This window comes from Ornithodoros turicata, chromosome 2 (genome assembly GCF_037126465.1).
Source record: "Ornithodoros turicata isolate Travis chromosome 2, ASM3712646v1, whole genome shotgun sequence".
NCBI lineage: Eukaryota > Metazoa > Arthropoda > Arachnida > Ixodida > Argasidae > Ornithodoros > Ornithodoros turicata.
In genome coordinates this window covers 28,278,533-28,296,318 of record NC_088202.1, presented here as the reverse complement: position 1 = coordinate 28,296,318, position 17,786 = coordinate 28,278,533, and the positions used below count along the sequence as shown (strand labels likewise).

Sequence of the window (17,786 nt, the reverse complement as noted above, 5' to 3'; positions counted from 1 at the left end):
GCACCATCCAATAAACATCGTCACCTACTTGCTCTCCCTGTACTGTATTCCAAAGTGGTGCCGTGACCAGGATCCAGAACGCAACAAGTACTGACCGGGAAGACTACAGGGAGCTTGAGCGATGGACCGAACTCAGCTGAACAAAAGGCGCAAGATTCTGCGGAACCAGGTGACGACGATCCAGAACGATCTTGACCGACGAACGGCGGGTGAAGAACCTCAGGACATTACCGAATTGGCAGCACGCATCGACAGGCTACAAAGCCTCAACGCCTCTCTCAAAGAAGTCGATAGTCAGATCGAACCTCTTCTTACTGAAGATGAGTTTGACCAGGAGTTCACGAAGCAGCTGGATTATCAAAACAGATTGGAAATGACCCTCTTCATGGCAAAGGCACACGTCGACGCCCGTAGACGTGCTGTGACCACCTCTGATATCCCTGCCATCGCACATCCACAGGGAGATGCCTCCCCTGCGCGGGTACACACCGTTCAAGCACCACAAACGCAAGCCGCTGTTCGCCTTCCCAAACTAGAAATGCTGAAGTTCGACGGCAAACGATGTCACTGGCAGCAATTTTGGAGTCAATTCAATGTGACTATCCACACCAATGCCTCACTCCCTGAGAGTAGCAAGATGCAGTACCTAATGGCTGCACTACAAGGGGAAGCTGCGAACGCCGTGGAAGGTCTACAGTTGACTCCTGGCACTTACGAATCTGCCGTCGAGATTCTCCGCAATCGTTTCGGCAACGATAATCTACTAATTCAAGAACACCTCAAAAGCCTGGCGGATATCGAACCCGTACGTTCGAGCCGACATCTCTACGACTTGCGGAGGCTATATGACACAGTCCAGGCTCACATTCGAGGACTGAACTGCCTTGGCACTACTACAGAGTCTTACTGCTCTATGCTGTACCCGATCTTGCTGAGATCTCTTCCGATGGATATGGCATTGCAATTTAACCGTGTACTTACCGAGAAAACGGTATCAACCGCTTCGACATCAACCGCTTTGACATCAGCCTCTACAGGCACATCGTTTCACAACAACGCGTTGAAGTCATTACTGACCTTCCTAGGAAACGAAGTGAGGCACCGCGAAGAAATCACCCAGCGTACCTTTCAATCTCCTCCCGAACATGACCCCACAAAGACGCCGCACTTTCGCAAATTTAAACCGGCGAATGGTCGTCCAGTGGTCACATTGCAAAACATGGTCAAGGCAGGCAAGGGAAATGAACGCTGCCTCTTTTGCAACATGACAAGCCATGCGATAGCAGATTGTACAAGCACAAAGTCTCTTGCCGAAAAGAAACACGTATTAGCAGAGCAACGCCGATGCTTCAGATGTTGCAAGCCGAATCACGCTGCAAGACATTGTAGAACCCGCCCAAAATGCCACAAATGTGCCGGTCACCACGCAACGACGATGTGCGACCCAGAATATAAGCCTCGGCCATCTGCCCCTGCTCCCGGAACGTCCGCGGCAGTCACTCTGAAGACCACAGTCAATCGCTCCCCCCAACGCATTCTACTTCAGACCGCCACAGCCTGGGCACACGCAACTAAGGAGGAAGTCTTCACGCGCCTAATCTTCGACGGCGGCAGTCAACGCACGTTCATCACTCGTCACTTGTCGAAAGCACTCGGATGTCAGATCGTTCGCACAGAGCACATCTCCATTGGGGCATTCGGAGTTCAACACAATCGTCCAGAAGTACTGGAAGCCGTTGAGCTCAGTTTAAGGACTATGCATGGAAGAGGTGAACATCAAAAGATAACAGCCCTGGTGGTGGAACAGATATGCTCTCAAGTCTTGGACGTTCCACCTGATGTCATCAAAGAGCACATGCAGCAGTACAAGCTGGCAATAGCCGACTGTCGCGACGGTGCCCTACGTCAACAAATAGAGATTCTGATTGGTGCGGACCACTACTGGGAATTTGTTACCGGGCGCACTCTTCCGGTGTATCAAGGTGTACAAGCCGTCGAAACGACACTTGGCTGGACGCTGCAAGGACCATGCTCTCTACCAAACGTGGTGCGCACAGCAAGCTGTCACACGGTGACTGTGTTGCACGCAAGCCAACATCGCGAAGCGGTGAACGACATGATGGAGCGAATTTGGAACTTGGACAGCATCGGCATACGTTGCGATGAGACAGACGCAGCACAGCATCACTTTGTCCTCGATAACTTCAAGACGTCCATTCAGTTGAAGAACGACAGGTATTCAGTTGCCTTGCCGTGGAAACCAGTTGTGTCAATGCTAGACAACAAGCACATTGCGGAGAAACGTCTTTCACAAGTCACGAAGCGTCTAACCAAGTCACAAGGGTTAATGGCGAGATACGACGCAGCCATACGTGAATATCTTGTCTCTGGAGTAGCAGAAAAGGTTACCCAGGAAATGGATCAGGCCCAAAATGCAGCACACATATACTACATGCCGCATCACGCAGTCATCAGGGAGGATCGAATAACTACAAAGATGAGGATCGTCTTCGACGCATCCTCTCATGAAGCTGGCACCAGCTCGCTCAATGATAATCTGAACGCGGGCCCCAACCTAAATCCGGATATCATGCCACTACTTATGAACTTCCGCCTTTATCCAGTAGCCTTGGTATCGGATGTACAGAAGGCATTCCTACAGATCGCCATACACGAGGATGACAGAGACGCGCTTAGGTTGCTGTGGTACAGCACCACGCCGGTAGACGGCCAGCTACTACCTAACGTTGAAACGTGGCGCATGACTAGGGTGACTTTCGGCACGGCCCCTAGCACGTTCCTCCTGGCAGCCACGTTACAGCACCATATCCAGCGGCACGCCAGTGAGCATCCGAGACTAGCAAGGATACTTGAAAATTCCATTTACGTGGACGACGTCATTTTTGGTGCGGCGAACGAGGAGGAGGCAGAGGAGATGTACACCGAAACCTTACAGCTGTTTGGAAAGGCTTCCATGAAGCTCCAAAAGTGGGGTTCGAACAGTTATGCGATGCGCGAGAAGTTTAAGTCAGAACCGGATGCTGTTTTGATTGGAAACACAACGAAAGTACTTGGCATTCCTTGGAACCAGGAGCAGGATACGCTGTCTCTCCCACTTGACTTCCACCGCACATCAGGAGAGTACAACGGCATGACTACGAAACGACAGGTGCTGCGCTCTGTGGCACAAATATATGACCCATTGGGCTTCATCCTTCCGTACACCGTCACCGGAAAGATGCTCCTACAGGAAATCTGGAAGCACGGGTTGGAGTGGGATGCTCCGCTACCAGATGATATCGCTCGTAAATGGGGCGCTTGGCACAACGAGCTCCAGGATCTCAAAGACATTGAAATACCACGTTGTTACTTACCGGACATGAGCACTGAGATCCAGCCACAGCTACACTTTTTCTCTGATGCTAGCCCCGGCGCGTACGGTACCGTTGTTTATCTACGTCTCGGCGGCTGCGCGGACGGATACAAAACACAACTGATCGCAGCAAGATCAAGAATAGCACCAGTGAAGGAGGTTACTCTAGCTCGTATGGAACTACTTGGTGCGCTGATGTCAGCTCGTCTCGCCAGCTACTTGCGGGACAATTTCAAGCTCACCACCTCAGATTTCTTTTGGACAGATTCAATGATTGCTTTGCAATGGATACGAGGGGACGCAAACCGCTGGCCGCAGTTTGTGCGCAACAGGGTCACAGAAATTCAACAGAAGGTAGAGAAAGATCGATGGAGATACGTGGGAACAGAAGCAAATCCAGCCGACTTGTTGACGCGAGGAACAAGTCCCAAGAAATTGCTTCAGTCGAAGCTGTGGTGGAAAGGACCATCATGGCTGGCGCAATCTGATGACAAATGGCCATCTCCTGAAGTCAATGAGATGACACGCACTCACGTTCATAAAGAGCAGGTTGTGCTCCAAACCATCGCACCATCGTGCTCGGATCCAGTGATGGATCTGGGACGATTCAGCAATGTCAATAACCTCCATCGTGTAACAGCGTGGATAATTCGATTCACCAAGAACTCCAGAGGAATAGGTCGGATCAACGGTCCCTTAAGCGCTAGTGAGATTCAACAGGCCGAACGCTACTGGGTAAGGCAAGAACAAGAATCTGCATTCGCGGACGAAATCAGCGCACTCGGAAGCAACAATGCACTTAAGCGAACATCGAAGTTGAAAGATCTAAGGCCATTTATTGACGACGACGGCGTCCTCAGGCTTGGAGGACGAATGGGTGGTAGTCGTCAAACATTTTCGGAATGTCATCCAATCATACTGCCAACTCACTCGCATTATGCTCGCCTTTTAATTTTACAGTCCCATCGACAAGTTTTCCACTGCGGAGTGCGTGACACTTTAGTGCAGCTACGCGAAAGGTTCTGGATACTCCGAGCACGCCAACAAGTCAAGCGAATACTACGAGGTTGCGTGACATGCAGAAGAAACGACGCAAGGCATCTGACACAACCTGATGGCCAACTTCCACCTGACAGAGTGACGATGAGTCATCCCTTCGAGGTCACCGGCATCGATTTTGCGGGACCAGTAATGTTGAAGCGAAGGAGGAACTACCACAAGGGCTACATTGTCCTCTTCACTTGTGCCGTCACAAGGGCTGTGCACCTAGAGCTGTGCGAGGACATGTCGGCGATCAAGTTCTTGCAAGCCTTCCGAAGATTTACAGCTCGTAGGGGAATCTGCCAAACCATCTACTCGGACAATGCCTTGACGTTCAAAAAGGTCGCAAGAGAAATTCGGGACATACAGAGGATCTTAACGGACCCACTGGTGCAGGACTATTCTTCACGTAACGGAATCCGCTGGAAATTCATACCGGAGCGCGCACCATGGTGGGGTGGCTTTTATGAAAGACTGATAAGATCCGTAAAATCAGCATTGAGGAAAACCCTGTCCAGGAACGTCGTAGACTTCATCGAAATGCAAACTCTGCTGGCTGAGGTGGAGGCGATGATGAACTCAAGACCTATAACCTTTGTTTACAACGAAAACTCCGAGCCGACACCACTCACTCCAGCAACCATGATAATGGGAAGACGTCTACTCGCACCACCATCGACGGAATCCACCACATCGCGGAACACAATCCATGACTCATCGTCCACGAAGATAAGGGAGACATGGAAAAGACAGCTGCACTACCTCAATGCAGTATGGAATAGGTGGCAGCGAGAATACCTCTCGGAACTACGTTCTGCATACCACTCCAAAGGGACAAACGACTGCGACGTTCGAACCGGAGATTTAGTTCTCGTCAAAGAGCCCAACTGTCCCAGGCTTCAATGGAAAATGGCCCTCGTTGATAAAGTTTTCACAGGTTCAGATGGACGAGTTAGGGTATGTCTGATTAGGACTCCTGGTAGAACGATACTCAGGAGACCCGTCCAGCACCTCTACAAGCTCGAGTCACAAGAAAAATAGTCGAAATCTTGAAACACTACGTCGTTCTCATCTGTGGGTGGCAGGCTGTTGAATACTATGTTGAAGACGACGACTCAGCGCCTGCACGCCCACGCGATTGCTCACGCTTTTTCATTCTTCTCCCAAGCACCATCCAATAAACATCGTCACCTACTTGCTCTCCCTGTACTGTATTCCAAAGCAGCGCCATCAGAGCTCAACCCGGGCGGGCGACGAGCTGTTATATCTCGCCTGAAGTCTCTCGTCCCCCTGGTCAGCTAGCCATCTTGATTACCCGGCACGCGTCAGGGAGCCATCTTGCACGACGCCCAACTTTCCCTTTCAAGAGGGGATTAGAAGACGGCCAAGATCCTCTTCCCAGAACCGTCCACGGCGACCGACCTCATTCCCATGACCAGAGACTACTTAAGCGGCCGCCTGTGGCCTATGTTGAGAGTTTCCATGTAGACCTGTAAATATACTCCGTTACTCGGCTCGAGCACTTTGCCTCGCTTCCTGCCAGGGTTGGGGTTCGGCTTCGCTACCAAATGTGCGGCTCGCAACAGCGTGCAGTTCCAACGTTCCAGCTCCGAAAGCAGCGATTTGCTTCAGTCGTTTCGCCCCTGAGCGTCACGGAACCAACGCGCAACTTGAAGAGGAATTTGGAGTTTTCACACGGAGCCGAAGGTACCTCAACTGGGACGCTGCGCCAACGATATCTGCAGCTGGAGATTGCGGAGGCAGCAATAGACAGGGAATGGAGGTAAGGCGCGTAATGTTTTGTTGATAAATGTTCTGCTGTGTATGTGTAACTGTTCTGTTCTGTAAATGCAAATGTTCTGTTCATGCATGGTTGCACAACCATGTCTGAAGTGCTTTCACAGTGTACATTTAAGTAGCAATATGTGTACTGCAGCACATTTTGTGTGTTTTCAGTAAGGCAAATAGATTTAAATCTTGGTTCAGCTGTTGTATTTTGGCCACAAATAAGGTGTTCTTCTAGGACCTTCAAATGTTACATTTAAGCAGCCTCTTATGTGCAACAGCACATTCGTTTTCTCAGTTTGTGGAATGGAAATTTAAATCCTTTGACTGATGTGTTTTGGTCACAAATTAGTTGTTCTCCCTTTAGAGGCTTCAAGGATTGCATTCAAGCAGCATCATGTGTGCAAGAGCATACTCTTTTTCTCAAGTATAAGTAAAATAAATCTGTCGCTGTTGTGTTCTGGTCACAAATGAGTTAATGTTCTTGCAGAGGCTTGAGTTCTGGTGTATTCAAGCGCAGAATATGCTGTCTGCTATTGTTGGTACGATCTACAGTAGTAGATGGATAATGTTAATTATCAGATGAGTTGAGCTAACATTTGCCTTCTTACTTCCAGATAAACCTGTGGTGAAGGTGCCCTCTTTCTTGGTATGTTTAGTTCAAGGTTGTAGCACCGAAACAATCCACGTGGAACATTATATTTCAAGTGGCAGTGGTATTAGTATCACAACACACCATACACTGCATGTCTATGGTGCATCTACAGTTCCCGCCAGCCTTAACAATAACACTGGAAAAAAATCCCTCTCATTTGCGAGCATGATAACAGCCTCCCTGGGGGCACGGGGGAAATGTCGTACAAAATCCTTGCGTTATACTAAGATAATGATTTTGTTGAATTAATATTTTCTCATGGCACCAAGGGTTGTTATAAACCACGACATAGACCACATTTTTTCCACTGTTATTATTAAGGTTGACGGGAGCTGTACAATGCATAAACCTTATTCTCATGTGCAGAACGGCCAGTGCACAGGCGAGCTCGTACATGGTTACAACATGAAACCCGAGACGCAGAGATTGTGTAGTCTTGTTTTTCCTCCGTGTCTCTGGTTTCATGTTGTTATTCCTATGTGCAATTCATTTTGCCTGTGCTCGGCACCATGGGTAAAAACAGACACTATTGTTTTCGGTCCCAGGACATAGGCCATAAATGCTATACAGCAATACTACATCATGTAATCTAATAGTTGTTCATGTCCGGATATCTTAACCGTGGAATTTATAGACAGGGTGTCCCAGAAAACGTGTCATTAAATTATTATAAAAAAATACACCACCTAGAGTCATGCGGTCAATGGCATTTGTTCTTCCTGGGTTTTTGCCACCTCATGTGAATGTCCTGTAACGTAAGTTTAATTATGTAAATTTTTGCGGGCTTAAGTCGGATATTTGCCTAGTAAAGGTCACTTTTTTACCCCACCAATGTGAAGAGCGCGTCTGATTTAGTCAAATTAATGATAATTGACAGGGATATTCAGGAGCTATCCCATCGGAAAAAAATAGCCGAACATCATGCTCTACGGAGGTCGCACAGAATAGCGCACGATGAATTTTTCAGCGCAGCCTTTGTCAGTCCGACGAAAGGAGGTTGGAAACCCAGCCCTCCCCGACATCGCAGAATGAGATAAAACAGGCACGGCTTATCACGTTCGACTTTCGCTGGGATAATGCTTTCCCTCTCCCAATTTTAGGAACTGTTACTTTTTCTACTATCACCCTGTGGGCTGGCTTCGGAACCTCCTTTCGTCGCACTGAGAGCGATTGCGCTCAAAAAGTCATCGCGCGCTATGGTCCGGTGCTCCGAAAAGCATGATATTCGGCTATTTTTTCCGATGGGATAGCTCGTGAATATGACTGTGAATTATCATGAATTCGAGTGAATTCGGCACGCTCTTCATGTTGGTGGGGTAAAAAAGTGACCTCTACTTGGCAAATTTCCGAGTTCAGTTCGCAAATAGTTACATAATTAAACTTGGAGTACACGACATTCACATTAGGAGGTGGCAAAAACCTAATAAGAACAAATGCTGTTGACCGCGTGATTCTAGGTGGGGTAGTTTTTTTATTATAATTCAATGACACTTTTTCTGGGACACCCTGACAACTATTAAATCACATGATTAGTGTGGCTGTGTAGCATTTATGGCACCTGTCCTGGGATCGAAAACAATGGTATCTCTTTTTGCCGCAAAGTGTGCTGTACTGTACTGGTAATGTAGAGTACACAATTAGAAATAATGCATCGTACCATAAATCACTATGGCAAATGGCAGTTTGTAAGACTGTGGGAGACCGTCATTATAACGGGGAAAATCTTTTACAATATGTGCTTCGCCACTAAATGCACTGCAGGCCCACCACAGCTCACAAAGATAACGCTCTGAAAACTGATTTGCTCAAAATTCGCTCAAAAGGGAGTGTATCTCTTTCTTGTACCAACTTCCCCTAATGCAAAGTCGTACAAAAATATTTTAAGTCAATGGGGAGGGAGAGATGATATCATTCAGGACTCTGGTTGGCCTACATTGTGTTGTGAAGTTCATTTTGAAGATTGTATTCCCATATTTTGGGCAGCGCACAATAAACTATAGTTATTGCAACATATTTTTGTGTTGTGGCAAAATGTCTCGAGATATACCTGCCTCAACATACACTGTAAACTTTTTCACACCTTTAAAGGTGTGTGATATGAACATTCAACCTGGTTGCGTAACATTGCATCTCCAGGATGATATTTTGCAAGATTTGGAAAGCATTACTAAAGATCAAGTGCCAGTGCAAATCTTCTTTCATTATGTCTTTGATATGGTAGGTACGAGCTAATGCATATATGCATCGCTATCGATAATCGAGCACGCGCAAGTGTCTACAATACTGTTGAACAATGTTGAGATGCTGCAAGACTGAATTTTTGGAGGACAGACAACACTCGAGTAAAGAAAATTTGTGCGAAACCGTGCTCCATTATGGTGTTACGAAAATTACACCTAAAAAGGCGTGCGCCATGCACGTTATTACACCTTTAAAGGCGTGAAAAGATTTAGAGTGTAGGCGCCAATATAGGTAGATAGGTGTCAAAAACTGCGTTTTTTTTCTTGTGTGTGTGCCCAAAAATATGGGCTCTAATGATATGACGTATACCTGTCTGCATCTTGAACAGCACTAACCGTGTGCCAGCCTCCACGGCATGTCTACGACATACCAAAGTGGTTAACGTGCAACATAGGTATCAGCAATCCTGAAGAAGCGTTTGAGCCTTCTATGGCTTGTTGCTGCAAAGAAAAGTACTGTGATTTATGAACAATGTAGTGCCTGGCTATGCCTTCACAATACTACATAAAAACAAATTTCCAGGGAGAAAATATAATGAAGATCCATAGGCATCCTCCCTCCTCCTCCCCCCGCCTCCTGACATGAGGGATAGGAAGGGGCATACAGAACAATAAATATCTCGTAACTATGACATGGGGTGATTCACCGCTGGAGAGCAGTACAGTACCACATTACATGCGGAACATTAGATGTGAAATGAAGAATGAGAATGAAGGTAAAGTTATGTACAAGCACAACAATTGAGCTGTCGACCGCTGGCTGCGCTACGCCGCAAATAGGAAGACGAAGAAAAAAAACACATGAAAGAAGCACATATGGTCATTGAGATGCCGGGTATGACTCTATAGCGTCTGGAGCAAACCGGTAGACAAGAGGAACTCCAAGAACATTAGAAGACATCGACGGTGTTGCACGTGGCTCTGACATGCGCCATGAATTGCAGCCAGGTTGAATGTCTGTCTGCTTGTAGTACTCAACCGATCACAGAGTTGCCGCCTCTTCGTTTCGTAAAGCTCACATTCTGTTAGGACGTCCTCAATGTTCGCTACGGCGCCACATTTGGAGCACAGGCTGCTGTCACAGTATCCGATCTGGTGCTTGAATTGGGGAGTGAAGGCTACATTGAGGCGAAGCCTGTGCAGGAGGGACGTAGAATAGCGTGGTAAACGGTCTGGAACTGAGAAAGACAAAGTTGGATCCAGCGAATACATGAGAGACATGTCAGTGATGTCCTGACTCTACTGCTGGCGAACTAGTGGCTGAATGAGCTCAGTCAGAAGTAATGTCGACAACACCAGTGGCATACGTATGTCCCTTCTTGTCACTCGTCTTGGGGTTTCCCTACCATGGACACTTATCACCAGCTCGCTTACTGTGTAATCATCCATTCGTTGATAAAGGTCACTTTCATGAACTGGACGGCAGTCAGCGTGCTCTCAAGAAAAGGAATAATGGAAGGAGACAAATATGATTTCAAGACTGCGCGTGGTCATGGTAAATGGTAGTTCAGAATTTCACGACTGTGGCTGCGGTTTTAGTATGCTTGTATTCTCACCCTGGGTGCCCACTGGGTGCGGTTGGCAGTGGCGGATTTAGGGAGGGGCGATCGCCCAACAGTCCCCTCTCACATCTTGGATCTGCCACTGGTTGTTGGTCACCTGCAATGTGCTAACATGCACATGGGTACAACAAACTACATGTGTATTTGTTTGGATATAGTTGTTACGGTTCACTGTTTGTTTTTTATGTTTGTTCCCAGGAAGAAATAAATAAGCAATTTCTCCACTCTGCAAGCCTTATGTCAACTGCACTGAGATTTTCACTAAAAGCAACGGGCAAAATCTGACCAAGCTAATGTTGAAAGTGCATATAGATCATAGAGGCCTACCATATTAGATCTGTACGTGAGAGTGATATACCGTTTGGTATTTCTAGCACAGTCAGACATAGGTCCTAGTTAGTGGAAACACAAATGGTGCTGACTAAAACCAAGGGGTGCAGTAGGTGACTAGCATAACTAAATACACCAGCTGACTCTCACCCAATTTTTTGAAATTATAGTTTTGAATTAACGATAATACGGCGCAGTATCCCTTCATGGAGAGGGTCTTTCCTCCTTCGTCCCCGGTAACCTAAAAATGTTGCGTCTTCAGTATTACAAGTTTTAGTTGCCGATCATGCCGTTATTTACGTTGAGTGCCGTTGCTTCGTATTTGTTTCTCTGGGCCGACAAGGCCGGGCTTCCCCAATTTGCTAAGGTTGTTTCAGCTTGGATAGAGCGTTTGTGGACCAGGAGGACACTTGTACTTTGTGTATTCTGCTACAAAGTGCACCGTATAAGGCAAAGGACAGGCTCAACCATTTCCACCAGGGCCACTAAGTTTGTGACAACCTATATACCCTCTGTCCTTGACGAATTTGGGGACAAGGTTGCTGAAATGGCAGTTGTGCAATTTTAAGTACATACTAAAAAGAATTATTAAGTTCCTTATTATTCTGGCAGTTGTTTAGAAACTCTTATTTGCATGACAAGTTTCCATGGTTCAAGATCTATTGCACAGCAAATAGAATACTTATACCTGATTTGAAGATACTATGTCTGACGACGCAAAAACACTATGAGGTGGAACCCTATGTAGTTATTTGCGAAACCATTGTGAATGGAATATTGTTTGTGTGGGTTGAGCCACGCGAAACGTGCAAAAACACATAATGGCTGTCCATCATCATAGTACGACGCACCCTACAAGATATGCACCTTGGGGAGCCACTCCAAAGATCATTTTCACTGATAGACAATGTTATTCGAGTGGTGGTGGTGGTCGCGGTGGCGGCGGTGGTGTTGGTGGTGGTACGATGTTCAAAGGAAGAGGAGCGAGGTCACGATACATCCGTACATCTCTGATTGTGGGCGCGCCATGATGCTACCGTATTGGGTAGCATCATGGCGCAAACTAGCAGAATGATCTGCAGGTGCTCATGGGCTTCGGTGTGAAATGCGGCGTCTTTGCACTATGCCATTGGATAGTGTTACAGCGGCCGATGTAGACTTGCCATTTCTGGAAGCCCCAGTCGTGTATACTGCTGCACAAGTGACAAATGGACAAGTGACAAGTGGAACCCTTATTACCATGTGTCATATTTGGTTTATTGCGCATCTTCAAAGAAGCGGCTTTCCTTTACCCCCAGTGTGAGAGAGTGAAAGAGCACAGTGCCGCCTCATGCGTCGAAGATTAGCTTTAACTTGCGGAAACAAAACAAAGACACAAATCTATCGGGAACTTTATCGCGACTGCCCTTATCTTGGGCTGCATTTTCTGTTTTCTTTTAATCTTTTTCCAGGACGCAAGAGGCGATAGTGTGCTCTTTCATCCTCTCGTATTGGGGGCGAAGGAAAGACGCGTCTCTAGAGATGCGCAATGAATAAAATAAAGTAAAAAATGGCGTTCCTTCACGAATTTTTGGCGGACGATCTATCGAACGGATTTTTGTTCTGAAAACGGCTTTGGTATCTGGTGACCGAAGAGATCAGATGTTCTCATTGGGGCAACTTCGTAGCTTTTATAATTAAAAAGGCAATTATAGAAAGTTAATTAAGACATTGCCTTAGGAGTCTGTTAATGCCCCCTAGGGAGTGCCCTTCAGCATATGCTTATTGCAATTGATTTCATCTCGGAAAAAGTGATTGATATATTTTTAAAACATCTGTTCACACTTAGCGTGGACACCCTGTATATGAAAGAAACAACTGTCCTACATAGGCTACGGTTCAATGTACCTACAGCGCAGGTCTTCTCTTCATACTTGGAAAGCGAGACTTTCGGTACTGTAGTAAGTGTGGCGTTGTAGAGGACGTAGAACACGCACTTCTCAGGTGTCGGAAATACGTTGATGCTCGAAGGGTATTAGAGGCGAGCCTCTCTCGTGTGGACTCCCGAGCCTTCGACATCGCGAAACTGTTAGGTCCCCCGTCGTCCGACAAGGCGCTGAGTGCACTTGGAGATTTCCTACATACAACCAGGCTTATGGACATTCTATGACTCGCTGAACGTGTGCTGTGTACTCCCCCAGCGATTCCGACACTTTACACTCACTTGGTCAAAGCTTTTGAACTACATGTTGAACTGCACCATCATCTCTGTTCATCATCTCTAATGTCTTTGTACTTTCTGTGTCTAAGCGTACTGTGGTAGCCAGTTCGACTTCGTCGAAACTCACATCCCCATTTTTTCTTTATCACATCACCGTCACCATCACAAAAAGAAAGTATGACTGACCATAGGCATTGTATTGTTGTATATGTATGTATGTCACTGTATATAATGGCCGCGATCATTCATATGTTTTTTTGTTCCCGTCGATGGTGTCCTGTTTTTACTTTAGTCTCTCGTTGCTCTTTCCAGATACGCGTTCTCTATTTCGTTTGTCTCTCTCCCCTTTCTTCCTTTTATATTTTCGTCCAATACGAACTCTACACCTCCTCGCCGGAGGTAGGTTACATATTCAACGTTCACGTACACGTTATTTATGTTACCTGTAAAAGTGTAGTTTCCAAACGAGAGGTTGTCTACTAAATATTATTGCCAGTGAAAAGGAAATTGATAGATTGGCACCCAGTCGTCTCTTTGTTGTCATTCTAACGGAAGTGGGAAGGCGATCGAAAGTTCTTCTAGGTTCCTACGACACGTAAAGTCAAATGGCTTCTTCCGTGCGAAGTTTGAAATATCTACGGCGTTTAGCGCTACTGAGCTTGAAGTTCCGGGTTGAGTTGTCTGTACACACCCAGTAATTAACAATCAAAAGATGGCTAAAAAGCAAGCGAGTTGGTGAAGTGGATGCATAATGTAAAACCCCTTTGTGTTCCCTTGTCTCGGAGTTTTACATTATGCGGCAATAATTAATTTTGCTTTTGTTTAACTTTGCAGGTTTGTGTTAAGGGCGTATGCATGGCGAAGGATGAGATCCCGAAGACACCCCGTGGAAACGAAACGTCAGCATAATGACAGGAGCTTCTTATCGCAATCTCGATATTCATTCAAGTTACCACTGCATGTTACCCAGTGCTTTGTATGTACGCCACCACGAGAGATGTCGAAAATAAAGCTCTAGTACAGCAGTAACCACGTGGTAGACACGGCTGTCGAAGTCACTATCTTCGCACGGCTGTCCTGTATTACCCTTCTGGTCTTGTGAGGATCGATCACGTGCCACTCACGTTAATTTAGCATCAGAGTAAATCGGGAAATGCAAAGACTATAGCCGCAAAAGGCACCACTTCACCTTTTTATTTGAAATAGGTTAGACTTGATTAAAATAGCGCTGTGTGAATAAGCAGGTTAGAACCGAAGCAAATAGAAAGCAAATAGTTTTCCAACTGAAGTGAACTCATATGAATACAGACCATATCGACGCAACCTGTGAATCCCGATCTTCGCGTGAAGCCGCACTTGCTTTGTTTTCTAAGTTTACTTGTGGGAGTGTTAAGTTTTAAAACGTTGTAGCTTTAGAGCTATTGGGATATATTCGGTTCCAGGGAACATGCCTTCAGTTCGAGAATCAAATAAACGGGGTGTTCAGTGCTATCCGTTACAGAATTTTAACGAAAAACCTATGAAGGCTACACAGATGCCGTTTTTGCAAGTGGGTTCTGCGGCAAGGCAAACACCCTATGGGAAATCGCATATAACTGCTGCACGACCAATTCGTTAAATTCGTTAACTTATTGTTTAGATGTTTTCGGAAAAATGCGAGACACCATAATTCAAAGCAATCTTTGAATCCACACTCCTTTTTCAAGATACCGAATCGAGCACGTACTTTGAGATATACATCGTCAAATATTGCTATACGTGATAGGAACCTGATTATTTAACATACTCCTTGCCTGCCAGCGGCACGAAGGTCACCGGTGGAGTCTCCGACGCCGTCTCGTTCATCTAGGCTACCGAGAACTTTCCCTCGCGTTGCTACTTGGCCCTACTCAGCTCGCTGAAGTCACGTCTGCGCTGACATGATTCCTTCGGGAATCTACACTCTTGGGCACTCTCTGATACGTCCTATATGACTGTCTGCACAACGATTAGTGAAGGAGCTGTTTTTTTCTGTATTTTTTCATAGTTTTCTGTGTCTCTGCTGCTTTTATCTTCTTTTGTTTGTTTGATAGCTTTTAGGAATAGCAAGCCTACATCATGGCTAACATTTCCCTTCTCCGTTCTATCTTTGCATTACACATTTTCCTCCCCTCCCCTGATTTAGGGACACCTTCTGCGGTGTCCCGAAAGGTCGCTAGTGTAAAAGCGATAAAAACCGGGCTGTTTTGTGGTACATCTAAAAGCGATAAAACCCCGCTTCGTCTGTGCTGTCTCTTTGTGTCCCCTGCACCGGGGTTTTATCGCTTTTAGACGCTAGTGTAGACATTGTCATTGGAGAAGCACGTGTTTCAGGGTTTCCAGGTTCATACTAGAACAGCATCCCGGAAAGTCCAAGAGTGGGACGACGGTCAACCCTGTACAGCGCTATCGTCGTCCCTCTGCCAGAAGTGAGAGCTATTTCTGCGTCGCTGTCGGCCTGCTCATTCTGCACTCCACACAATGACTCGGAACTCACTGCACAACTAGCCTGTGGCATGCTTTGTACACCTGCCAGTGAGCCCACAACACGTCCGTCACTACGAGGTCTGACAGTCCCCCTACGCATGTGTTCTCGGCTTGTAGTGGTGTCTTCAGTTTTGTGAACACGGCCCATATTTGAGGCCCAAGATCGGCTATTTGTTGTAGGAAGAAGGAACTAGCAGAATGATCTGCAGGTGCTCATGGGCTTCGGTGTGAAATGCGTCGTCTTTGCACTGTGCCATCGGATAGTGTTACAGCGGCCGATGTAGACTTGCCGTTTCTGGAAACCCCAGTCGTGTATACTGCTGCACAAGTGACAAATTTCTCTTCTACCGGACTACAAATGTGGTCTCGAAGTACGTGAGGAGGAGCTTCGTTTAGGAAGATGCGGGAGACTCGTGGAAGTGGATAAGACCTATACGGACCACTGAGACTACCAATAAATTTACGGGTTCGGTTCCAGTTCAGCTCTGCGGCGCAGAAATAACGGTTCGAACCGGGTTCATGACGGTTCAGCGCATTGCAGAAAGTTATGCGAGCATTGTCTGCTCATACACTGGAGTGTACGGAACGGGATGCAGTCTTTCCCACGAACACATTGTGTCAACTGCGTTTTGACATCGAGGATCGATTTATTTAAGATATACGCCAGCGACATGGCCGAGCGGCCTAAGGCGTACCATGCTCGTTGGTGGTCTTGGTGAAGACTGCGAGGTGGTGCGTTCGAATCCTACCACCGTCTGTGCTGTCTGAGGTTTCCCCTGGGGTTTTCCGAAGACTTTCCAGACGAATGTCCAGTTCTCAGCGAAGTCTGCACAGGACGCATACTAACAGCCCCACTCCTTCCTGATGTACTCTCTTCATCTGTCCACATCTGTACGCCGCCTGCACTCGCAGATGCTTCGCGGTGCTAACACGGAATTAAAACAATCAATTATTTAAGACATGCATGATGAGTTTGTCGTCGTCTGTGTCCCGATTGTTCTCCCAAGGGGGGACAGACGGTCCCTTCTTCGTGACTGGGCTGCCTCCTCATCCGCCGAACAATGGCGTCGGGATGTCCCGGCCAGTACCATACTGGGAATTGTAGACCCAACATTCTCGTGTCGCTTACCGACATCTTTACCGCGCGTCATCAAGTCCCTCCTACATCGCTTACGGCTGAATGTTGCCTTTTCGCCGTACTACCGTTACCAGATAGGGTGTGCCAGTAGTCCCTTGTGCCCGGAGTGTGGTGTGCCAGCGACCGCGGACCATGTGATCATCGCATGTGCCACTTATAGGAGGGAGCGTCACTTGTTGGCAAACTACCTTGCGCGGATTGACAGCCGACCCCTTGACCTCAGACTCATTTTGGGACCATGGGACACACGAACGCAGATGTCCGTCTTACGACCCTTCATCAAATTCCTGCAAACTACCGGCCTGATCGACTCTTTCTAAAACCCTGTCAGCGTCGTCAGCATCATCCTCATCACCATCCTCTCATTTTCCCCCAATAGCAATGGGGTAGCATTCTGCTCAATGAGCGGAAGTCATCCCCATATCATCGTCATCATGTATTTCTCTCTCCCTCTCTTGTCGTCATCACTTACGTGTTGTTGTTGTTGTTATGACAACGCAAGCGTGCACGCGCGCTGTTGAACGCAAGCACGGCGTTTTTAGTGTAGCACCAACTTTTTGTCGTGTCCAGGGAAGGTTCTGCGAAACGTCGAATCTTACGAATCTCGAATCTTTCGAATCCTTCCTTTAAAAAAAGTTTAAAGAGCTAGGGCCAAAAAAGACTTCTACTCAAAAGTGTTTTGAAGCAGAACTTGATATATTTGTTTAGTGAAACACAAGTTAAATAATAGTTGACCTTCACGAGAAAACGCACCCATATACCACTTCTTAAATTTATTTATGACAAAACGTCAAATGCCCTCCTGGGGCGACAGAAGGGGAGGGGGGACGCATAAATACACATACAAACTTAATGCAGGCTTTAACATTCTAGAAATTCAATAAGGTTACGACGAAATGAGGCAGAATTAGTGATGGATACGAGTGACTGCGGCAGGTCGTTCCAGTCGGATATAGT

At 46.8% G+C, this 17,786-nt stretch overlaps 1 protein-coding gene across 1 annotated transcript in view; it reads left to right on the top strand.

Moving 5' to 3' along the window:
- Nucleotides 1-14,227, top strand: part of LOC135383276 (uncharacterized) — a 94,366-nt gene extending 80,139 nt beyond the window's left edge. The window contains exon 6 of the mRNA XM_064612798.1: nt 14,021-14,227. Within this exon, the coding sequence (XP_064468868.1) occupies nt 14,021-14,095 (75 nt within the window). The 3' untranslated portion in view covers nt 14,096-14,227. The remainder of the gene's footprint in view (nt 1-14,020) is intronic.
- The last annotated feature ends 3,559 nt before the right edge of the window (nt 14,228-17,786 follow it).